Source organism: Oryx dammah, unplaced genomic scaffold (genome assembly GCF_014754425.2).
Source record: "Oryx dammah isolate SB20612 unplaced genomic scaffold, SCBI_Odam_1.1 HiC_scaffold_2, whole genome shotgun sequence".
NCBI classification, from domain to species: domain Eukaryota; kingdom Metazoa; phylum Chordata; class Mammalia; order Artiodactyla; family Bovidae; genus Oryx; species Oryx dammah.
The window spans coordinates 22,588,997-22,614,442 of NW_024070186.1; the positions used below are offsets into that span (position 1 = coordinate 22,588,997).

The 25,446-nt window shown below is 48.8% G+C and overlaps 1 protein-coding gene and 1 long non-coding RNA gene across 3 annotated transcripts in view; both read right to left on the minus strand.

The window, feature by feature from the left end:
* The window catches only part of KY (kyphoscoliosis peptidase), a 54,457-nt gene that overhangs the window by 25,487 nt on the left and 3,524 nt on the right, over positions 1-25,446 (minus strand). For both annotated transcript variants that reach the window (XM_040233066.1, XM_040233057.1), the window contains exons 3-7: positions 21,713-21,775; positions 10,392-10,466; positions 8,377-8,439; positions 4,886-4,968; positions 1,008-1,116 (exon numbers count right to left, since the gene is read on the minus strand). In XM_040233066.1, coding sequence (XP_040089000.1) covers positions 1,008-1,116; positions 4,886-4,968; positions 8,377-8,439; positions 10,392-10,466; positions 21,713-21,775 — 393 coding nt within the window. The remainder of the gene's footprint in view (positions 1-1,007; positions 1,117-4,885; positions 4,969-8,376; positions 8,440-10,391; positions 10,467-21,712; positions 21,776-25,446) is intronic.
* LOC120857497 lies at positions 13,345-20,347 on the minus strand. The gene is made up of 3 exons (XR_005719681.1): positions 20,335-20,347; positions 15,142-15,145; positions 13,345-13,439 (listed from the first exon to the last, which is right to left on the minus strand). It is a non-coding gene; the product is annotated as an uncharacterized LOC120857497 (long non-coding RNA).

Here is a 25,446-nt window from a genome sequence, read left to right on the forward strand (position 1 = left end):
GTGTGTGTGTTTGGGTGTGTGTGTGAGGGTGTGTGTGTGTGTGTGGGGGGGTGTGTGTTTGGGTGTGTGTGTGAGGGTGTGTGTGTGTGTGTGTGTGTGTGAGGGTGGGGGCCGCACACAATGTCATATCAGATGTTCTGATTCTCATCCTGCTCCCTTACTAGGCCCAGGCTGAACAGCTGAGGTTGACGTGGCAGATGCTGGTCCTGGGGCCAGATGGCCTACCTGTGTCAGATGAGTTCATCCTCTAAGCTGCATCCCTAACTGCCGCTCTGGGAGGACAAAAGGAAAGCCCAGTGACAGCAGGTAGGGGATCTCCGCTTGTCACTATGTCGCAGGGAAGTCACTAGAGGTCCATCCTGCCACTTGGCTTCTCCAGGGACTGTAGGAGGCAGCAGCCAGCTTCCCCTTAGCAACCTCCTGGGGCTTGGCCTGAGCTGGTCAGACAGCTGAGGGGGTCCTGTGCAGAGCTGGGGGCAGCTGCGTGGCCCCTGGCTCTCAGAACTTGGAGACCAGGCTGAGTGGCGGCGAAGTCACTGGTGTGGGAGCAAGGAACAAGCAGAGGGGTGCCCACCCTTCCTGGCGTGGATGCTTTGAGAAACCTCTGGTGCTGCAGTAACTTTTCAAACAACTTTGACTCATCCCCAGCCACCTCCTTCCTTGAAACAACCGTCTGCTCTGGGTTCTCATCTCTGTGGAGCAGGTCGACCAGGAAGGCAGGACTGAGGGAAGGTCGTTGGCTGGGTGAAGGGCCTCAGCTCTGGCTGTGGGCAAAGGGCCAGGTGGGATCCCTACCCCTGGCGCTACACGGAGCATACAGACTTGGGGGTGTAAACATGGGCAGCTGGTGCATATGAGTTAACCTTCCTTGGTCTGGTTACTGAACCCTGGGAGTCCCTCTCCTCCACCTTCCATCTTACTGCACACACACTGGTGATGGAATTAAGCCCAGAGATGCTCCTCTGGGAACGGTGTCCCAGAGCCAGCGGCTCCACAGGTGGGCCTACCTATGTGGTGGCAGATCCAGATCCAGATGGCACGGACAATCTCCAAGTCACTGTGGGCCTCCTGGAGCAGGTCGCTCACCAGCTCCTCGAGGCCACTCTTGACTGTCACCTAGGGAGTGGGAGGGGTGTGCTACATCAGGGCCTGAACAACTGGATATTCATATGCAAAAGAATGAAGCTGGACCCCTTACGTCATACCATACCAAATTAACTCAAAAATAATCAGTGACCTAAATATAAGAACTTAAACCATAAAACTCCTAGAAGAAAACACAGGGGTAAATCATCATGACGTTGGGTTTGGCAATGGATTCTTAGATATAATGCTAAAAGCATGGGATACAAAAGAAAAAATGGATTAATTGAGCTACATAAGAATAAAAACTTCTGTGCATCAAAGGACAATATTAAGACAGTGAAAAGATAACTTACAGATGGAAGAAAAAATTTGCAAATAATGTATCTGATAAAGGTTTAATATCCAGAATATACGAAGAACTCCTGTAATTCAACAACAAAAGCAAACCCAATTTAAAATGGGCCAAGGACATGAATATACAGTTCTCCAAAAATTTAGATGGCCAATAAAAATATAAAAAGATGTTTATCATTAGACGCTTTAACCCTGAGCCACCAGGGGAACCTATCATTAGTCACTGGAGAAGTACAAATCAAAACTACAGTGAGATACTACCTCACACCCACTAGGATGACTGTAGTTTAAAAAAAGGTAGGCAATCACACACACACAAAGGCAAAAACGTGGAGAAATTAGAATCCCTGTATATTGCTGTTGGGAATGTAAAGCAATGCAGCTGCTGTGGGAAAGTTTGGTAGTTTCTGAAAAATTTCAACATGGAATTACCATGTGACTCAGCAATTCCACTCCTAGGTATATACGCCCCCAAAACAAAGACAGATCCTCAGATACTTGCACCAGTCATCCTAGGGGCAACATTCACAATAGCCAGAAGGTAGAAACAATGTAAGTGCCATCAGAGATGAATGGATAACCAAGTATGGTATATCCATGCAATGAAATATTACTCATCTATGGGAGTTGGTGATGGACAGGGAGGCCTGGCGTGCTGCGGTTCATGGGGTCGCAAAGAGTCGGACATGACTGATCGACTGAACTGAACTGAACTGGTGAAAAGGAATGAAGTTCTCCTACATGTTGCATCTTGGATGAACCTTGAAAACATGACGCTAAGTGAAACAAGTCAGACACAAAAAGACACAGCGTGTAATTCCACTTACATGAAATACTAGATAAACTCATGGAGATAGTAAACTGGTTATCCATTCATCTCTGATGGCCACTTACATTGTTTCTACCTTTTGGCTATTGTGAATATTGCCCCTACTAGGATTGGTGAATAAGTATCTGAGGATCTGTCTGTTTTTTGGGCCTATATACCTAGGAACGGAATTAGAGGTTGCCAGGGGCCGGGAGGAGAGAGAATGGGGAGCTATTGGTTAATGGGTACAAAGTTCCTATATTTAGGCTGATTTTGGAATAAGGTGATAGTGATGATCGTACAACACTGGGAGTGTAACTAAAGCCACTGGACTATACACTTAAAAATGACTCAAATGGCAGATTCTTTGTCACATATATTTTACTATAATTTAGAAAAAAAGAACAAGTTAGGTTTTCCAGCAGGGGCCCTCAGGGTTGGCATTGCTGGAAAGGCAGCCCTGATCACTCTTTCTAGAGAAGCAGGGGCACCTGGGGGCTTACTTCTGCAGTGGTTGTCCACACCTCGGTCAGCACCCCCAGAGATCCTCCTGATCTGTTCTCTCCTGGCATGTTTCCGCTGCTCACACGGGATCTCCAGGATCCACCCTCTGACCACGGGGAGACCTCCAGGCCCCTCCCATGTCCCTCCTTGGCCAGCTGCTCCAACTGCACGATCCTTGTTTTTGTCCCCTTCCCGGGTCTAGAACCACACCTGACACATTGTAGGCCCACATGATAGTCTGGCTGACTCTTGACTTAACCCCCGGCTTCAGTTCTGTGGATTCTGGTCCTTTGGTCCCCATTCATGCACTGCTTTCCGGGCCTGTCCAGCAGTCTGTCTATCCCTTCTGGAGGCTGTGACAACATACCCCACCCTGCTCAGACTCTGGATGTCCTCCCTTTCCTTCCCTAATTCGCAGAAGACCTGGCCTCAGACTCCGCAAGGTCCAGGCACGGCTTCCTTACCAATAAGACCTCCGTCCTGCTCAGCCAGCCTCTCTGTAGGCCTCTGGTCCGGGTCTCTGCCTCAGCAGAGCCTGCTCTTCCTTCCTCAAGTGGTGCCCTTGCTTGGCTGTGTTCTCACTTCTTCTTTCCTATCCTGGGTGTCCCATTGTCTCCTGTCTGCCGTGTCTCTTCAAAACACCTTGGAGTCTCTCTCACTGGACTGCTCACGTCTAGCCTTCCTTCCTTGCCAGGCTCCTGTGGGGTCTTCTCTCCACTTCCTCCTCCTTCACCCCCTCATTTGCCCCTCAGCCTGCTGGAGCCTAGCTGAGACTTCCAGCCTTCCTCTGAGCTGCCCCCTACCAAGAAGTAAGAAGGACTTCAATGTAGAAGAATGGAAAGGACCCTGTGTTAGCCTCGCCTGGCCAGAGTGAACAGCCCATGCTGTTGATCATGCCTGTGATTTCCAGAACACTGATCCTTCCAGATCTTGCCTGGCCTCAGGCGGATCCAGGCCCTTTGGATCCCTGGCCTGCCTTCCCCAAGATGATGCCCTCTCTAGGGCTTCAGCTCTTAACTGAATCTGACGGCTCCCAAGGCAGGGTTTCTGGCCCAAGGGTTTCTCTCCAGACAGGATACGGGTCCAGGCTTGGCTATGCAGCTGCCCAGTGGTCATTTCCGCAGGCACCAGAGCTCACTGCATCCCAACAAACTCATCATCCCCTGACATGCTCCTGCTTCCTCGCTCCCTGTGCCAAGCACCTGCCCCTCCAGTCCTCCGCTACCTGGCCCAGAGATGGGCAAGCACCTCTCCCCATCTTCACTTCACTGCACACACCCTGGGGAGGGGCCCCCTCTCTGCCTCCAGCTCCTCTCTGTTCTCAGCGTCCTCGCCTCATCCAGGGATGCCTCATCCTGCCCAGACAGCTGGATGTCCTCCTACTGACATCCCTGCCTCGAATCGGACTCTCTTGATTCAAGCGTCTATCATCACTCATCAGTTCAACAAGCAAGGTTCCTGAGTACCCACCGTGTGCTCACCCCAGGGCGGTTTTTCTAGGGCAACAATGAGTTCCTGGCTTACTAGCCCAGGCGGCTCACTGTGACCTTAGCAATGGGTCCTGCTCCTTGGCTGCTCCAATCAGACTGTCTGTGGTGAGGCTCCTGCCTGACTCCCAGGACCCTGGTATGTCCTTAGTGCTTCAGCTCTTGTAGCTGCCCACCCCCACCGCAGATGCACCCAGGCCCAGACGTGTGGAAGCTCAGCTGCCCACGTGCTCCAGGGGTGAGGACGGCTGGAGTCACGTGGGTGCTGGCATTTGTGGTCCTCCCCCATCCTTTCGCTCCCTCCGTGCATGGGCTGGGGCTGACAGGGCTGGGCAACAGCAATGCCCAAATGGGTAGGTGAGGACAGACAGGGCTAATCAGAGGAGTCTATCAAGGGGATGGGACAAGGTGTATGGCCCAGGATGAGAGCATCAGGACTGTAAGTGGGGTGGGGGGACTGAAGTGGCCTGTGTCCTGGCCTTCTGTTCCCCATCCACACGATGTGGAAAGGCACTCAGGACCACCCACCCAGGGACTCAGGATATACTTACGAGGGTCGGGCAGAGGCTTTGCCACCCTGGGTTAGGACACTCCAAGCTGTCTTGAGGGTTGGGGGGCACACAGGCAGAGAGGCTGGCTCTCCTACCTGTGAGGCATAGGTGTCCAGCTTCTCAAACTGCCGCAGGTCCAGGGGCATGGACTTCAGGCTGGAGCGATCCCAGGGGTAGGCTGGAAACACAGCGGGGCTGGTCAGTGGCTGAGACTGGCCAGCAGGACCGCCTGGATCAGGCCTCCCTGTCTTTGTGAGGAGCCATGACTGCCTGGCCTTCAGCATGACTCCTAGACTGAAACCCTGCTCTCAAGAGCTCGATCTCCTAGAACGGTTCCTCTTTGGGAACTGTCGCAACTCCTCTAGTCCTCTGGGAGATTCACAGGGACCCTAAGGAGACCCGGGAAGTCAGCAGTAAAGAGACTGCACCTCAGTGAACTCAGCAGCCCCAGGCAGACTGCGATAGAATCCCTTCTCCCACCAGGTAGGTTTCTGCAGATTCTCTGCTAGCTTTTCCAGAAACAGTGCTCTGTGGGAAGCATCCAGGCAATGCTGCTGGCCCCTGATGCCCTGGCTATGGTGCCCCAGGTGGATGTGCTGCAGGGCACTCTGGGTGTTGGAGGAGGGCATGGTGGTTCTTGGCCACTTGGGCCTCCATGGGGTGAGGTGCATCTGGCACCCAGTTAGGCTTCTTCCCTTGCCCGTGATCAGCTGGAGACTGTATGCACCATGAGAAAGTTAAGAGTTCTAGCAACAGGTGCCTAAGGTAAGGTGGGGGCCCCCAAGAGAGGCTGGGTCTCAGAATCCCTCACCCATGTCCAGCCTTTCTCAGAGCGAGCCCAGACACAGGACAGACTCAGGTAGCCACTGCAGAGCCGACTGATCAATGGTCAGAGCAACCCAAGGATGGACAGGCAGCAAACCCCTGCCCCAGCCCAGAGAAGAGCTTGGGCTTTGGCTGGGTCTTTCTTATTCAAGGCCCAGGCTGACCAAAGTCAGGCAACCTGGGTGGGAGGTCAGGAAGGGAGCGAGAGGAGGATGGAGCCAAAGGGCCACTGACCCCCCAACTCCAGGGGGTCAGCTCTCATTCTGCCATGTCATGATGGAGGAGGGGTGAGTGAGGGGTACTTTGGGGGCCACAGGACACGACAGCAAGTCTGGGAGGAGCAGAGGGATGGGGAAGTGCCTGGTGGGACTACACATGGCCTGGGATGGCTGGCCGACGTCCCCCTCACCGGGAGTTGCTGAATCCAGTAGCCTGGCCTCAAGCGTGTATCTGTGGGGTACCTAGGGGAGTGAATGATATAGTGGATCACATGGTAAGGTTAGAGGTGCTCTGCTCCCTGGAAGGGTGCAAAGAGGGGGTCCTTTGCAGGCAAGCACAGAACAGGGATATAAAACCTCTGTGCCCAGTGCGGAGCTATTCCTGAGTGTAACCCACACATCCTTTGAGGACAGTCCCCTCTATTTTTGATTTAAGCAGAAGAATAATTTATTAAATGTTATTAAGTAAGTGCACAAGCTGCAGGAGGAGCAGAGCAGCACGGAGGCTGCGCAGGGCTGTAAGTCAGAGTGTAAAAGAGTTAGAGACAGTATTTTGGAGGCAGAGCTGCTGTTCCCACTGAGATGGATGCAGTGGCTTCCTTGATGGGGACAAGGTGTCACCACCAGCTCTGGCCTAAGCTGCTCTTCAACCCTCCCTGGGCTGGCACTGCATGTGAGGCACTGCCAGCTGGTTAGGGAGTTGGCCATTGTCCAGCCACAGAGGAGATCCCAGGCTCCAGTCAAGTTCAGCATCAGGAGCAGGCCACATGGATCCTTCTGCGTGTCCCCACGGATGTGGGCCCCTTCCTGTTAGGACCAAAGCCTTTTACTTCCTTCTGAAGCTCAGACTGGCTTTGGCCACCTCTGTCTGCTCCCTCAGTCCCTGCTGACCCACTGCAGTAGTCTTCACATGTGGTGGGGTGGGGAGCCTCTGACACACTAGGATCTGAGGCTATTCCTGTCCTAAGAGAAGGTAGGGTGTGCAGTGGGTGGGCAGGCAGTGCAAACTCTACTTGAGGCTACAGCCTTGCTCAGCAACCCAGCATCATCTTCCTTCATTTTCTGCTCCTCTACAAGGACCAAGCCCTTCCCTGGCTCCCCTCCCCGGATCGCCTCCAGCCTTCTGTCCTGCACAGTCTTACCCAGAGGCTCCCTGGAAACCCAGTGCCATCATGGCTCACCTGTCTCATGCCAGAGCTGGGATTTCTCCCCTCTGATCACTCAGATCACCTCAGAGCCCATCCTGGGTGGTCCACCATGGGGCCCTCACCCAGCTGGGCCCTCAGAAGGGATGGGGATGCAGCAGCAGGCCCTGCTGAGCTCCCCCCTTCTCAGTGTCCTCTCCCCCCGTGGACTCTGGCTCCTGCACCTGTGACGAGGGCCGTCACAGTGACCTGAGTGGATATGAAATGACTTACACGTTTAACAAGCTTCAGCTCTGCAAATGAGGTCTCCCCTGCCCCCATTTCGAAGAAGGATGGCATTTCTAAAATGGGACTGAAAACCCTATTATTAGTTTTACCCTTTCTTGGTTTCATTTGACAATATCTGAACATTAAAAATACCCATAATGATTTATGCCTCATTAAATTTACTTTTTGAGCAGATTATGTAAGATTTGAATATGATTTTGCATAAATACATCTAAAATACCAGTGGCATTAACTAAATTATTCTAATTTTAAAGCAAAACAATAGGAAGAAGTAACAAACTGTACTGAGCCTTAGATGCCATCTGGTCTACTTAGGGGGAAACTGAGGCCCAGGGAAGGTGTTGCTGCTATCGCTCTTGTGTCTGACTCTTTGTGACCCAAGGCTCCTCTGTTCACCATCTCCCAGAGCTGGCTCAAATTCAAATGTCCATTGAGTCAGTGATGCCATCCAACTATCTCATCCTTGTTCGCTCCCTTCTCCTCCTGCCCTCAATCTTTCCTTGCATCAGAGTCCTTTCCAGTATTGGAGCTTTAGTATCAGTCCTTCCGATAAATATTCCGGGTTGATTTCCTTTTGGAATGACTGGTTTGATCTCTGTTGTCCAAGGGACTCTCAAGAGTCTTCTCCAACACCACAATTTGAAAGCATCAGTTCTTTGGCGCTCAGCCTTCTTTATGGGAAGGTGAGTGAGGAACAAAATTAGGATTCGAACACAGGCTGTCCATCACCCCTTCAGGATTTCTTCCCATGTCTCACTCTGCTGATTCACATGCCTCCTACCTTACAGACACTTGCTTTAAAACTTAATTCAATTCTGAATTCTGTTCTAATGTTTCCCATAATGGGCTGCCTTGTTATTGGTGGGGTTTGTGCTTTAGCTTTGGGATCACATCTGGTGTGTGAGCTTTTCACTTCTCCACCTGTGTCCATAGCAGATATTGCCAGTCAATCATGATACTCTTGTCTCCTGAGCCCCGAGAAGGCCCCAGAGAATCTAAGGCCTCTAAGGAGCTGGACTGCTCCAGGGAGCCATTTCCAACTGAGTGCAGATTGGCTCATGAGGCTAACGCAATCTCAGAAAACAACCCCAAGAAGGCTTTGCAACTTACCATGGGTATCTTTCCCTCCAGGCTGCCGGGGTCTTGTGTTTCCATTTTTATCAACTTGTAAACCTACAATATCCCAAAGGTCAGGAGTAGAGACACTTCAGAAGAAATAGAAAGGCAAGCATGGATGATTCTCTGTGTGGTGGTTCTGACCCCTCATCTTCACTCTCCGTCTCACAGTATTCTTGCTCTCATCCCCACCCACCACCAAACTACTGCTAGGATTGCCCTGGGCTTTCTGGTGAGATATGGAGGACTGAGAGCCAATGGGGGATGACAAGAAAGGGGAGTTCAGTCTGTGAGCAGAGAAAAAATTTTCTAGAACATCAAGGCTTGGGATTACTCAGCAGGCTGGCCTGGAGTCCCTGTTCCTGCCTCCACACTGGATGCTCCTGCCATCTTGGACCACAGCTGGAGATCCTGAGGGTGTCAGTCCATTCACACTGCCAGATGATCTCAGGAGAAGAACTGACCATGAGCAGACATGAAAGGGGAAAGAGGGGAAATAGTCCTCAGGAAGGTTCAAGGGCAATCAAATCTATAAATGCAGGACGATTAAGGCAGTGTGTGTGTGCGTGTGTGTGTGTTAGTTGCTTAGTCATGTCCGACTCTGTTACCCCACAGACTATAGCCCACCAGGCTCCTCTGTCCATGGAATTCTTCAGGTAAGAATACTGGAGTAGGTAGTGATACATTCCCTCCTCCAGGGGATCGTCATGACCCAGGGATTGAACCCGGGTCCCCTGCATTACAGGCAGATTCTTTACCATCTGAGCCACCAGGGAAGCCCAGTAAGGCAGAATGGTCACGAATTGTCATTAGATTCCATAAACAACAGGAGATAATTTCTTGCTGATTTGAAACCAGGTCAGGAAGATGGGGGTCCCTGATGGAACCAGGAGGAGCTGGGGATAGGGGTGCCAAGGGAAGTTATTCTTTGCCCTTGAAGGTCATTGTTGGCGGTAAATAAGAAAAATAGAAGGTTGCAAATGTACATAGGTCATTCTGAGAAACAGTGGGCCTTGTCTTTCTTACGTTCATATTTTGTTTCCATCTACATTCTTTGGTAGAGTGACAGGGGTTCAAAATAGTAGCCAGATTTTTTGTGTACTTACTATTGCCTGACTTGTGCGTTATTGACTGTCTCACGTAACCTCACAGCAATCCTTTGAGGGACTTTGAATCATTTTCCTCCTTTTGTACGTGAGGAAATTGGGTACAAAAGAGAGGTTAAGCTACTTGCCTGAGGTCTCACCGCTGAGATCTGAACCCAGCTAGCCGACTCCCAGGGCCTGCCCTCCCGATCTCCTGGCTGCTGAGGCCTGTAGGACCAGGCATTGTAGGGGACCTGCCCTGCAGCTCCCCACCCCTCAAGTGGACGTGCAGTGCACCTCAGCCTGGCTGTTCTGCAGCCTCCGTTCCTTGGCTGGAGTTTCCCCAGGCCCTTGTGTAGCCCCAAGATGGACAGATACAGGGTAAGGACCATGAAGGGAGCAGCGGAGACATTGCAGGCCTGGGTCTGGGTCTGTGCGCAGAGCACGGAAGACAGCCAAGCATGGTGGCTAAGGGCGTGGGCTTCATTTGGACCAGGGTTCTGACCTGCTTCCTAACTGGGAGACAGGCAGTTATCTCACATTTCTGAGCCTTTGCTGATCTAAAAAGTAGGGCTAATATTGGTGTATAACAAAGAGTTAAAAACCAATTGAGTGTATAGTGCTTATGGACAGCACATGCCACTTTTTAGGCAGTCAATACACGGTGTCTTAAGAACAACAAAATTCTTGCGATGAAATTCGTGTTTAGCTAAATGCCTTGTGTGACCCAAGAACAGAGGTTATTGAGTGTGGAGAAGAGAGGGTCCCAGGGTGAAGCTGCCACGGCTCTGCTGGTTCCCTGTGTGTAGGCCCAGGTCACTCTTCCTTCTCCCAGAAGTTTCCCTGGGTTGGGCTCTGGCCCTTCCAGCTGCCCCAGCCCTCCGTGCCGCTCCTTCAAACACGACCAGCCCTGTATGCACGTACGTTTAGCTAAGGAGAACTTCTTGAACAGCTGGGGCATGGCATCCCGAGGGTGGACCTCCACAGTCAGCTGTGTTCCTGCAAAGGAATAGGAGGCGATATTCTCAGCCAGACGCTGCCAGAAAAGGGTGCAATGTCTCATGACAGATGTTGGAACAACAGCACACAATTGGTTGTAGACCTTTCTTTTGAATATGCAGATAATTTTGTTTACAAAACCCCAAAGCAAGAAATAAGCAGACAGTTTTCAAGTCTGGGCAAGACGGAGTAAACAACTTCCACCATATCTCTCCCACCCAACACACTGGAAAGAATGAATGGACCGACTATTTGAGGACACTTCAAGGCAAATGACAGAAGGCAAACTGGGGAAGAAGATTAGAATTTAAAGCATCATCAGTTTGGCAGAGTTGACCATTCTCTTCCCCCATGGCATTACCTAGACTGTAATCAAAGGCAGACCCAAATGCACAAGGGCACAGTGGATGCAGAGAAAAAGTGCTCCAAGAGAAGCTCTTTCTTTTGGCTTGTGGAGTGAGAAAGGAAAACTCTGAGAGTCATAGTGGAGGAAACCCTCTTGTTTTTTCCCTTTTTTCTTTCGTCTCCTGACTCAGCCCCCAGGGAAATTCTGCTGGTATCAGTGCAGCAGTGAGTTTGGTGGCCCAACAGACACCTAAGTCTCTGTAAGGGAGGTGGTTCCCTGTGAAGCTATGATTCCCAAGAGTGTAGGGGAAAATACTCATTGATTTCTTTCCTTCTCTCTGTTCTCCACTGGTTGTTTCCAGATGCAGACACAGAGATGCACCCAGAAGAGTAGGAAAGCTAAAGTCCCGAGATTTAGGGCTGGAGGACTGGCAAGTGGGTTGTAAAGAGGAGGGGATCGAGAGAGCAATTCCATAAAGTTACGGATGAACTCCTGAGGTCACCTCTACATGAATGGATCTCATTCACACTGTGCATGCGCTCATCCTAAACATTATACCACAGTCTTTGCGAGCTAAACTACGGTATAAAACAATGCCTTGATTGGCCACTTGTGTGGTGCATGTGTGGGGCAGATCTGGCAAAGGCTAAAATCCTGTTACTCAGTATAGAGGGACCCTGGAAAATATCAACTTAAAAAGGAAAAGAAAATAAACAGATGCTAACCCAACGGTGACACACATTTTGGAATTATCAGCCAGAGATTTTAAAACAGCCATGATAACCATGCTCTAACAAGTGAGGTAAATAGTCTTGAAATAAATGAAAAGATACAAAGTACTAGCAAAACGTGGAAGATAAAAAGAAACAAAAATTTTAGAACTGAAAAATACAATTATTTAAAAAATACCTGCATATACTCAGTAGCAAAATAGAGATGACCAAAAAAAAAAAAAAGAGTCAGTGAACTTGAAGAGAGAGCAATAGAATTAATTACTCAACAAGAACAACAGAGAGAAACAGTGAACAGAACCTGTGGGATGGTACCTGAAGATTTAACACTCATGTTACTGAGACCCCAGAAATAGAGAAGAAATAGTGTGACGCAGAAAAATATTTGAAGAAATAATGACAGAATAATCAACACAACCAAGAGCTGGTTCTTTGAAAAAATCAGTAAAATTGATAAACCTTTAACTAGCGTGGTCAAATAAAAAGAGACAAGACACAAATCAGGAATCAAGACACCAATACAGGTGAAATGAAGGTTATCACTATAGATCCCATGTATACTAAAAGAATAATAAGGAATAGTAGAAATAACTCTATACAGATAGTTTCTGCAGCTGAAAAGGACCATTTCCTTGAAAGCTATAAACTACCAAAACTCACTGAAGGAGTAATAACCTGAAATTTCTCATATGTATTTTTAAAACTAAGCTTGTAGTTCAAAATTTTTCAAAAACAAACAAACAAAAACCAAACCAAAACCAGGTCCAGAAGGTTTCACTGGCAAATTCTAACAAAACTGGCAGTAGTTTTAAAATTCAATTCTGCACAAGATCCTTCAGAAAATAGAAAAGCAGCAAATACTTCATATGTATTTTATGAGGCCATCATCAATCTGATTCCCAAACCAGACAAAAACAGTATAAGAAAAGAATACTATAGATCATATCCCTTGTAAACATAAACATAAAAATTCTCAAAAAATATTAGAAAATTAAATCCAGAAGTATAGTGAAAGAATAATATACCACTTTGGGAATGCAAGGTTAGCTCAATATTTGAAAAATCAGTGATTGTAATTCATCATATTAGCAGGCTAAAGAAGACCCACATGATCATATCAATTGGTACAGAAAAAGCATTTGACAAAATTTAACATCCACTCAACAAACCTCTCAAGAAACTAGGAATAGAAGGAAACTTCTTAATCTGGAAAAGGGCACCTTCCAAAAACCTAGAGCTAACCGCATATTTAATGGTGAAAAGTGGAAATCTTTCCCCCCAGGGATTTGGAACAAGGCATGGATGACCACTCTCACTGTTCCTAATGAACACTGTACTGAAGTTCTGCCCGGTGAAATAATAGAAATAAAAGAGAAAGAAAGAAAAGTCATAGAGATTACAAAGAAAGAAGTGAAACTCTCCTATTCACAGACATGTCTGTCTACATGGAAAAATCCCAAGTAATCTATACAAGAATTTCCTAGAACTAAAAAGTAAGTTTAAGAATGGTCACAGGATACAACATATATTTATGTTGACAATAAATGATTAGAAATTGAATTTTAAAATTACTATCTCCCAAGGCTCCAAAAAAATGAAATAGTTAAGTGTAAAGTAAATCTTAATAAAAAAAGCAGGAATTTTACGCTGAAAACTAAAAAATATGATCAAACAAATTAAAGCAGACTTAAATTCATTGGAAAAGACCTTGGTGCTGGGAAAGATTGAAGGTAGGAGGAGAAGGGGATGTCAGAGGATGAGATGGTTGGATGGCATCACCGATCTGATGGATAGGAGTTTGAGTAGGCTCTGGGAGTTGGTGATGGACAGGGAAGCCTGGCGTGCTGCAGTCCATGGGGTCGCAAAGAGTCAGACCTTGCTGAGGGACTGAACCGACTGACTAAATACACAGGGAGATATGTTATGTTCATGAATTGGAAGACTCAGTATTGTGAAGTTGGCTGCTGCTGCTGCTGCTAAGTCACTTCAGTCATGTCCGACTCTGTGGGACCACATAGACGGCAGCCCACCAGGCTCCCCTGTCCCTGGGATTCTCCAGGCAAGAACACTGGAGTGGGTGGCCATTTCCTTCAAGTTGGCAAATCTCCCTAAATTCATCTATAGATTTCATGCGATTTCAATTAAACTCCTTGGAGGAATTTTGTAGATTGTAAATATAGGCCAGATGATTCTAAAATTTAGATAGAAAGATATTGCAACTAGAAAAATCAAGTTAATTTTGAGAAAAAGATAGGAGAACACCAATGGATTTTAAGATGTTCTGTAAAGCTACAGTAATCACACAGTGTGATATTGACAAAGTGATAGATATATAGCTCAATGGAACATAATAGAATTAAGAAATAGACCCACACAAATACGGCAAATGGATTTTTTACAAAAGTGCAAAGACAATCCAATTAGAAAATGGGTAAAATAATGGATATCTCACCAAATAAGAAATTAAGGATGTTCAACATGATTAACCATTAGGAAAATGCAAACTGAAAGCAGAATGAGACACTACATCTATTAGAAGAGTAATAGTAAAAAATAAGGATAATGCTATATGCTGATGAGGTTGCAGAGAAACTAGATTCCTCCCAGATGCTGGTGATATGGTAAAATGATGCAGCCATTCTGGAAACTAGTTTAGCAGTTTCTTAAAAAACAAAACAGGTACTTAACATATGACTCAACAAGTATACTTTTGTGCTTTTATCCCAGAGAAATGAAACTCTTTACATTCACACAAAAACATGTACCCAAACGCTTATAGAAGCTCTATTCATAATTACCCCAAACTGGAAACATCCAAATGTCCTTCAGTGGGTGAATGGATCAACACCTTTCGGTACAGCCATATCAAGTGATACTTCTCAACAATACTCTTAGGAGTGACGGGAGGATGTGAATTTATGCGGAGTCTGTACAAGGGAATTTTGGGGGGGACAGAACTGCTGTGTGTTCTGATTGTGGTGGTGGTGTCATGAATCCGAGCATACGTTAAAACACACAGAACTGCACATCAGAAAATCCAATACTTTATGCTAATTTAAATTAAAATAAAAATTTAAAAACACCAATCAAACGCAAAAGTAAACATAGAATTAAAACAGAACTTATGTGATACAGAACATGTAAAGTAGGTAACAATGCAAAGCAGGACAATAATAAACATGTTTTTGTATCCTGCTTTCTTCACTTGTCTTTACATTACATGTTACTGAATATGATCACAAGTCATTTTAAATGGCTGCATAGTACTCTATTCTACAGATGGTTTATAATCATAAGAAGAAATTTCTTTTTGTTGGATATTTAAGAGTGCCCAAGTGTTCTGCTATGTAAACAACGATGTGATGAACATTCTGCTGTTGTCTAGTTGCTAAGCTGTGTCTGATTCTTCTGTGACTCCACGGACTGTAGCCCACCAGGCTCCTCTGTCCAGGGGATTATCTCAGCAAGAACACTGGAGTGGGTTGCCATTTCCTCCTCCAGGGGATCTTCCCGACCCAGGAAGTGAACCTGCGTCTCCTGTGCTGGCAGGCAGATTCTTTACCACGGAGCCACCAGGGAAACCCAAACATTCTGACACACTGCTTTACACACTCTTCAAATCGGTTTCTTCAAATAAACTCTTAAACATGTATTGAAGGGTATGGAGATTTTTAAGGCTTTTGTTAGATATTGGCAAAATCTCCTGAATGATTTTATGATTCTCTCAAACAGTGTAAGAGAGTGTCTACTTTGCTCACCCTTTCTGTGTTTACTGGCAAAATTGGTTACAATACTTTGTATTTCCTTCCAAAAAGAGGTCATTTATTCCTTCCCACATTTGGGCTGGCCTGATGATGTGGTCTGGCCAGTTAGCATGAAATGATGCTGTGCAGGCTTGGAACCTATGCCAAGTGACTCTGTTGCTTCCACTTCCATTCTTGGGATTCCAGCCACAACTGCTGTGTAACTGCGCCTAACCCAGTCTGCGGAGGGCAAGAGACCACAGGGAGCACAGCAGAGCCATCTCAGGTGAGGCACCCCGGACCAGCTGATCTTCAGCCAGCCCTCCCACTGACCACACACAGCGGTGAGGCTAGCCAAGACCTGCAAGCAGCCAGGTGTGGCTTAGATAAGAACACCCAGACAACCCGTAAACTTGTGAGCTGTTAAATGTTTTAAGGAACTGAATTTTGGGGTGGTTTGTATTGCAAAAATTTGACACTTGATTGTCATTAATCCTTTAAGTTTTCTAAAAGATGAATAGTGACATCTCACTGTTTTTGTGTATTTATTAAATTTTCAGTATAGTATTTTTCATATATTTGCCATTTTAAACTTACTTTGTGAATCGTTTATTTTCCTACTGATGTGGTATTTTTTTCCTTATTGATTTCATAAGAGCTCCATTTAGAATCCTTTGCCTGCTAAATGTGTTTTCACAGAATAACAGTACTGACTTTCTTGTGTAGCTCATAACCTTGCTCTGCATGTTAAGGAAAGTAATTCTTAAACAAGTTTAAAAGATACAAAGTGGCCTCCAAGGGATTACTTTGAAGGGGTTAACATTCATTTTGACTGTAGTTTCTAGCACATTCACTGGCAGAGAAAATCAGCCCGTGACTTGACAGTTAGGATGTTAAGTGTTTCAGAGTTCAAAGCATCATTCAGCTGTGGTCAGAGGATATGCTACCATCGCCATGGGCAGCAAATGACAGCTGTGTGTCTTCCCACAATGCCCCGGGGCATGGGTCTACTCACCACTGCCTTTCCGCTTTCTCCACCTGAACGCTCAGAGTTGGTCTTCAAAGTGGGTGCCAAGCTATACTTGCCCACTAGATGTTTTGTAACAAAAAGGATTTGAGAAAAACGTCCACTTTCTCCCCTTTTGTAGGTCGCATCACACAACGATCTGAGAAGTTCTGCAGAAGTCTACTTGACCCAGCATTATTTCATCAAACAAAATTTGGAAAATGCTGGGCTGCAACAGTCTCTAGAAATACAGAGAAGCTGCAAAGCTGACCTGACTATTGGTTTGAAAGTGAAAACACTCAGTTGTGTTTGACTCTTTGCGACCCCATGGACTATACAGTCCATGGAACTCTCCAGGCCAGAATCCTGGAGTGAGTAGCTGTTCCCTTCTCCAGGGGAATCTTCCAAACCCAGGGATCGAACTCAAGTCTCCCGCATTGCAGGAGGACTTTTTACCAGCTGAGCCACCAGGGAAGCCCAAGAACACTGGAATGGGTAGCCTATCCTTTCTCCAAGGGATCTTCCTGACCCAGGAATATGAACTGGGATCTCCTGCATTGCAGGAGGATTCTTTACCAGCTGAACCACCAGGGCTCAACAACAAACCTCTTTCCCAAACTTCTCCTAATGTCCAGGAACTTCCAACCACTCCTACCCAGCCACGTCACTCTGTCAGAGAATGAGTGAGCTGAAAATCAAAACTCTATAAGCCCTTTCCGAGGTGGGTGCTGAGGTGGTCTCCCACTGGGCACTTGCCTGGCTGGAAGCTCACCAGTCAGTCACCCCTTCACTCATCAGTCACCCTTTCTCACCTCTCCCTTCCTGAACTGCCTCGCCTCTCCCTGGCCCCCACTCCCGGGATCTGACATTTTCTTGAGGCCCCCTCCTGGCTCTGCCCCAAGTGGTGCTGTTAATCGTCACTCCCTTGAAGAGAATAGCAAAGCTCTCGGCCTCCCTGATGGGTATGATTCTCGCTCTCATTCATAGGTGTGCAAGGGCACTTCTGGGAGGCTTCTCTGCTCCAAATGGTCCTGGATCTGGGCACACTATCCCCAGTGAGCAGGGTTGCAGTACCACCCCGTGCTTCCTCAAGGTGTGAAGTGCTAAGAGTTTGCCAACTACAACATTCCTTACCAAATAAAACTCTTAGTTTAAAGAAACATTAATTTTCCAGTGATAAAAAGTGAAATATCATTTGGACAAACTTTAAAGTGAGATCCAGGCCCTAGGTACAGTCAGATACCATGATGCTAATCTTAGTCACAAGTATACCCAAAGGAGGCCTTCCTGGGATTTCGGATCAGCTGCCCCAGACTTTCTCATGTTACCGCTTCCCAGTTCCACCAGCTATCACCCAAACAGCATTTTGTGAAGCTGAAACTTTGGCTATCTTAGTAAAAGCATATCAATGGTTATTTTCTGCTACACCTGAGAAGTCATTGCCAGACCCTGTTCCCACCCCCAGAGAAGTGGTGACGCAGCAGGCAGGCCTCATGTCCACGACCTGCGCCCCCTGGGCCTGCCTTCTACCCCATCAGGAGAGTCTTCCCACCCGACAGCTTCTCTCCAGGTCTCTGCAGGTTTGAATCAGGCTCTGTCTGAAGACCTAATTTGCTCTGAACACCTAATACAGAGATGGCAAACAGATTTTGTGTTGTTCATTAACTCTGACTGATTGGAAGTGGCTGCCTGGAGCGCTTATCAATTAGCAAAGACTGTCAGGTGTGTGAGTGTGTATATGAATGTGAGTGTGTGTATGCATACATGCGTGGGTGTATTCTTGTGTGTGTGCTGGGGGCGGGTATGGCATTCATGTCAGATATTTGTCATCATTGACTTAAGATGCTCCTTAACTCTCTTCATAACCGGCTGTCACCTTTACAACCTGGATTCTGTGCCTTCAAATTTTTCCTGCGGTAGATGAGTCAGAAAATCTCAGCTAAAGTATTTCTAAAACAGCCCAACTCTTAAACAGCCCTGGGCTGGGTGTTCAGAGGTTTCTGCCCAGAGTGTGGTAGTCAGCATTAGTGCAGGAAGTGTAAGCTCTGACACCCTGGGAACAGCAAGCTGACTGATGACGGGGACAGTCCAGCTCTGCAGATCCCACACCAGGTACAGTCTGACACAGGGTGGAAGCCCTGAGCAGCAGCTCTAGTTGTGGGTGACTGCGAGTGTGCCAGAGCGTCAGGGCCAAGGCCACGGGGCACCAGCCAGGAGGTGTGATCAAGGCTGTCTCCTGCAGCCTGACTGACCCTGGCTTCCACGGGGCTCTTGAAAACCCAGGGCCATTCATGATTCTTTCTGCAGAATGGTGCTCAACAGGGATGTCCCAGGTCTGGAAACATGGCAGTTGGAGCCTAGTGCAGGTCTGATCAAAGAAGGCACAGACAGTCTGCCTGGAGATGAGGGTAGGTGACCTGGAAGGAGGTTTTAACAGAAATCTGATTTGTCAAGAATAACTTTTGGGGCCTGAGGTCACTGGGGCTCTTATAATCACTCCCCTCTCATTCAACGCACAGGCCTGTCACAGATGAATCTTGCAAAGACCTCTTCCGCGTGAAGATCCAAGATTCCCATGATCATTCTGTCACCTGTTGCATAAAGTTACCACCCCCTCTGCTGGGAGCTCTTCCCCAGGGGCCGTGTGACCTGCTCCTTCATCACCTCCCTTACTCAAATGTCACCTCAGGGATGCCTTTCTCAACCACTCTATTTTAAATTGTTCCCTGTGGTAGCTGCATGATGGCCCTTAAAGATATCCATGTCCTAATTCGGGAACCTGTGAATGTTACCTTCTACGGCAAAGGGGACTCTGCAGATGCGGTTCAGTTAAGGATCTTGTGATAGAAAGGTGATCCTGATCATCTGGGTGGGCCCAATGCCATCATCAGGATTATTATAAAACAGAGCGGGATAGAACTACTTTACAGAGAGAATGCAATGTGACGATGGAAGCAGAGACTGGCGTGATGCAGCCACAAGTCCACAAGTGCCAGCAGCTTCTAGAAGCCAGCAGAGTCAAGGAAAAGATTATCACCCAGAACCTCCAAAAGGAACCTGATGCTGACCAAGAGATTGATTGGCCCAGTGAGACTGGTATGGGATTTGTAGTCTCAGAACTGCTGAAGAGAATATTGTTGTAGTTGCTAAGTCATGCCCGACTCTTTGTGACTCCCATGGACTGTAGCCTGCCAGGCTCCTCTGTCCGTGGGATTTCCCAGGCAAGAATACTGGAATGGGTTGCCATTTCCTTCTCCAGGGGATCTTCCAGAACCAGGAATTGAACCCAGGTCTCCTGCATTACATGTGGATTCTTTACCACGGAGCCAGCGGAGAAGCCCATTGAAGACAATAAGTACATTTGTGTTAAACCACTGAGTTTGAGGTTATGTGTCACAGCAGCCACCGGAAATGAATACTCAGCTGTATGACTTCCCCCTACATGCCCCTTTCTGCTTTATTTTCTCCTCCAGCCTTATCTGACACCTTGCATTTTTCCAGTCAGGTTCATCAGTTTCCTTCACCAGGTGTCAGCTTCACAGGGAGGGAACCTTGTCTGTTGTGTTCTCTGATGGATCCCACGTGCTATCATCCAGAGCTGCTTTTTGGGAAATGAGTGAATCAGCATGAGTGGGCACTCTGCCTCAGCCCCAGAGAAGGGCAGCCTCTCCCTCACTGTGGTCCAGGCTTCCATAAGACCTGGAAGGCCCATTCCATCCCGATCTTCAGTGGACCTTGTCCAAGGCCACCACTGGAAGCCTTAGATCCAGGGAGGAGGCATGTGAGTGGCCCCCAAGAGCCAGGGTACAATGTACAGGTAAGGTTCTGGTAACTGGAAGGCCCCATTTCACTCGTCCTATCCTACGGGTCTGGCAGGAGCACCCTGGTTGGGGACCACAGCATCCTCAGCCTCAGCTTCCTCCTCTGCAGACAGGGACAATATCATGACCCAACCAGGGGGTATGGCCAGAACTAAGTAAGATAAATAGTTGCTAATTCACACTCAGTGCTGCAGTCCATCAGGTGGCAAAGAGTCGGACACGACTGAACTGAATCCACACTCACTTTAGTGAGGTGTCACTCACTCTCGTTTGGGGTGAGCTGCTTGCTGCTAGTCCATTTCAGAGAAGTGGGGGGCCCAGGCTTGTCTTTGTAGTGCTCAGAGGGGTAACAGGTTGAGGTGGGCCCACTGAGTGACCTTGAGTTTGTCCTGGAGCCATCGTCTCAGGAATCCTGCCCTAAATGGATATTGACCTAGACTGCAAGAAAAACTAGCCACTTCCTGCTGGGGACTCGAGCTGACAGGCCTTTCTTCACTATCTGCCAGCATCTTTCCTTGGGGATGTTGAGTTAGCTGGTGTTACAGAGCAATTCCCCGAGAACCTCTGAGTCCTCCAGGGCTTCCTCCTCACCGCCTTCTGGACATAACCTTACAAGTTAGGACATGAGTGCTGAGGGCACCAGCGGTGACATCTTAGGTCCAAGTCTATGAGAGCTCTCAGGCACCAGGCCCTTCAATCCAGAGCAGAAAGCCACAGCTGCAGGGAGGGGAGGTGAGTGAGTGGGGGAGTGGACGTTGGGTGGGGCTCTAACCTGGCCTCTCCTCCAGCTGTAGCTGTGAGCCACCCTGCCTCCACCCTGAGGTGCTCTCAGATCTAGTCCCCTGCAGAGTCAGCAGCGGACGCCCTCGCCTGCCCTCCGGTCTGGGAGGATCTGTCCAGCAAAGTGAGGATTCCTAAGGAAGGGCCCTCTCAATCCCCACTGCTGAGTTAAGCTTGTCCCAGGGTGGAGGGCCCTGTCCGGGAAGGCTCCGTCTCTGGGGGAGAGGCCAGGGAACCGCCGTGACTCGGAAGGAGGGAGGGCCAGGCGGGGGGAGCCGGGTCCCAGGGTGGCGGTAGAAGCTGTGCTGTGAGAGGAGCGACAGCTGAGGTCTTGACGGTGGTTGGGGTGGTGGGGGGCGGGGATGGTGCTGGGAACAGACTACTCCAGCTCTGACTCTTGCTGGCCATGCAATCTTGGACAGAAGACCACCTTTCTGTTTATTCATCTGTAAAATGAGGACAATAAGAGTACCAATCAAATATGACTGTTGTGAGGCATAACTCACGTGACCATGTACGTGGTCTGGCAGGGTGCCTGGCATGAGGTTAGCACTCAGCGAAAGTGATGACAACCAGGGTGATGATGATGACAGCAGCGGCTTCTGTGGCCCAAGGACTTCATTGCTCTATTCCAGGCACAGCCAGCCTCTCACTGTTTCCCATGGGATATGGGGGAGGGAAGGGTGCTCCAGCATCTCTGGGGCAGAGAAGGCCCTCCTCTCCACAGTCTGTGCTCTGACCCCACTCTCTCTGACCAGGACAGCAGATCTGGGCACACAGGAGCTGGGGGAGAGGGAACAGGCAGTGGCGGAACCTTACCTTGGTTGTCGTAGGAAGTGATGACCTGGGTCTGCTGGGCATGCTGCTTCTCCACTAGGTTTCCTGTTGAAGGAAGACAAGAGGGGCCTGCAGTGACCATGGGGCCCAGAGTAGGATGGAATTTTCCCTGGGCAGAGCGGAGAGTTGGCAGGCTGGGTATCAACATGTGTCAATCAGTAGAATCTTACATCTGAACACAGAGGCAAGTGCCTAGGAGCCCGCGTACACACAGGCTCTCACTCTCAGTGGGGGCTAGCAGAGGTTAGTTTCTCTTCCAAAAGCTGGGCCCGCCTCCCACGGGCTAAGTGACCACCGGTCCTGACTGTGGTGCAGCCAGGCCAGTTTCCATAGCACAGCGTGAGGCCTCCTTGATCTCCACACCTTTCTACGGAGCAGCCTGGAAGGCTCTTATCTCAATCATGGGCCCATGGCTTTGACTGATTAACTTTTTGCCAAAGACCCCATGGCCAGGTGAGACCCCGGGCTTGAACCCAAGTCTCCTAAGTCTGAACTCAGCCTCCTACCTCTCTCTGAGAGGAATGGAGGGTACCCTGCTCCTACTCTAGCCTTGGAGTTGGGGTGCTTGCAGTTTGGTTCAGGTTCACCAACATTTGCAGGGCACCTGCCATGCCTTGGCGATATTCGTGTCCCTGGGACACAGAGCCATGCTCAGAGCCTAGTGGAGTCAGGCTGCTATGGAGACATGCCTAGCTCCTGCCATAGACCATGGCAGGGTGCCCCCTGCCCCTCCTGTGGGAAGCACCACCTCCCCTCCATCTCTGCTGCACATGTATGGCTGCTGTGGTGGTCTGGTCTTGCCCTTGAACCTCTGCTTCAGAGAGGCAGGGATGAGACTAGGGAAGGGCCACTACCATCCCGGCTTGCCATCTTCTCCCCTGGCCTCCTGCTGAGCTGCAAAAAGGCTGTTGGGCCTGTCCCTGGAAGTGACCACTGGCACAGGTACAAGCATGCCTCTGGAGCACTGGCCCGATTTGGCTCTGTTCATATGTCATCGTTTGTATACCTAACCAGAGCTGCCACTCAGCATTTCCATGCTGCGGGCCAGGCAGAAGCCGGTCATGGTGGGTGGGTGACTCACTGAGCCTGACTGGATTGCTATTCTCCTTGCGGGGATGGGGTCTTCCCCGGGGAAGCCCACCCACTTTAGGCTTCTCTGTAGCAGGCCCAACCAACCAGGTCAGTTAGCCCCATGAAGGCTGAGGCTGGTCAGTTGGGCAAGGGTCAGGACCACTGTGTGTGCCAACTCAGGGTGAAGCAGTATGTGCTAGGCTGGAGCTCCAGGCCAGACCCAGGCGAGGACAAAGAGGCCACCTCCTGTGGGCACAGCTGGCTGTAATCTCCACTCGGCTGGAGGGTGGAGGAAACAGGATCTGGGAAGGGAATCCTCAAGGAGGATGATTGGCTGGCATTAGCTGCTGTAAGGGTATTTATAGTCATGGCTGCACAACTGGTTTCCCTGTGGCTGTGGGGCATTAGTCCCTGTGCTGCTAGGCAGACTTCAGCCAGGACCAAGGAAAGCAGCCAATCACAGCAGGGGAAGCCCGTTGCTGGGCAAGCTGAAGGCTCAGCCCAAACACCTGCTGCTCGGAAAAGTTTGGAGCACTTGGGCTCCCCCCACCCTGCCAGCACCTCAGCCAGAGGAGTGCGTGGGTAGCAAGAGGGAGGACCAACAGCATGTTCATCCACATTTGTGCACCCTCTACCAAGTACAAGCCAGCAGCTGCTTCCTTCTCAGGTGAAAGCTGTCCAGTTTTCAAGGCTGGGCACCATGCTGGTCACCAGGGCTGGGTGACCTGGGCACCAGCAAGGGAAGTATGTACCCAGGACCTCACCATCAGAAAACGCAGAAAGAAGCTGTAGTTTTAACTTCTGCTTGTATTCAAGCATGTCACTTGAAAAAATAAATAAAATTTTACTTCAAGTTAATTTTAAATTACATATGTTGGTGGAGTGGTGGAATCCTCTTTCCCAAGTTCAAGGCCTCTATGCAGTCTCTCTCCAGCCCTGCATTTACCTAAAACTCTTAGGTGATTTTGCAAGAACTACTTAAAGCATTCTCTTTCTTAGCTAGCACCTAGTACCCACTTCACATCTTTAAGAAGAGTCTTGTAATAGTTACCATATCTTTTTGTGTTTTGTTATGTTTTTCCACTAATCTTCCCCCAAACCAGGAACTCTGAAAGACTGTAAAAAGGGGATGAATTCAGTATACTTCAATCCTCTCCTAATGTAATAACATGCCCAAGAAGCCATAAGATGAATTTCCAACAACTCAGGTGAAGTAGGAGCTGTAACAAACAAAGACGTGGTGTCCTTTTCCTCCTACACGACCCACTTGCCCTCCGCGCACCCGCACACTGGCGGGGCATGCCTGCTTGCATGGGCTGCTATGTGCTTCTGGGGCTGTCAGGTCTCTTGGAGGTCTGATTCTTTTTGTAATTCTCATGAACCCACAGCACAGTTTTGCTAACTTAGCTGTCCGTTTAGGTAGAGCCAGAACTGGTGAGTCTCCCTTCTGATGGTCCCACCCCAAGGATAAGGAAGACATCCCATGCATGCATGCCCATCAGCCAGGACTCTGAGGATGGTCCCTGGTTGCGGGGGGGGTGTCTTGAGGAAGAGTTATCTGCATGCATAGCACAGGGGACACAGGCAAGCTCTTCACCTCCAGGGTGCTGAGACTTGGCGGGGGTGAATGGCATCATGATGCAATCATTCTAACATGGCCCCAGGAGGGCAGGCGTTCCTGACTATTCCATTCAGTTTCATCTCCAACAACTGGAATGCTTCCCAGAACCAAGCAATCACTGTACACCTTTACTGAGGGAATGAATGAATGAATTCACTTTTAGAAGTTCATCCTCTCCTTCGGTTACTGTCAGAAGGATGGCAGAACACAGGTGCTCAGTCTTGATCATTTGGGGTCTTGTTTCTCCATTTGTAGAGCGTCATGGGGGATGGGCCCTTCCCACTGGCATTTGATGAGTCAGTCATCTGATCCTGGGGCTGAGATAGCCGGGGTCTGACCAAGTCCCCTACTGGGGCTCTGGGAGTGGAGGTCTTATTCTTGCTAGAATCCTCACATGCTCCCAGTGCAGTTCCATAGTATTTGTCCATGGAGGCTGGGCTTATGAATCCAGAAGGGCCAGAATAAGGCCCAGTGGAATGGTCCATGCATGGCACTGCCAGAGAAATCCTGGGCTTGCAGGGTGACTGACGCCTGGCACCATACAGAAGTGGCTTTGGAAGCTGGGATTTCTCTCAGATCTTATTGTATTCTGGGTTCCAGGCCAGGAGCCAAAGAACCCTGGACGGGCATCTTCCCAGGCCTTGAGTAACACCACCCAAGGCAGGCCACTGTCTTCTCTGTTTAGAAATATTTTTAAAAGATGGATGCCCTGCATAACCTGGGAAGCCCCTCCCCTGGGGACACACCCAAATCCACTATCCCAAATGATGCCAAGGTTTTCTTTATAGCTCAGCCAGTGAACAAGTGGGTGCTCAAGTTGATAGCATTGCCCCCTCAGCAGCCTCCAGGAAACTGGGGGACCTGATGCCAAGGGGAACCTTCCAGGGTCATGGTGGCCCCAGAGGCCTGGCTGAGTCACACAAGCAGTCACTGTCTGAGTGGTTAGACATCTAGGCCAGTCATCAAACAAGTGAAACCCAACATTCATAGACATTTTTCAATGTGTTGAATTCAAGAGATTGGA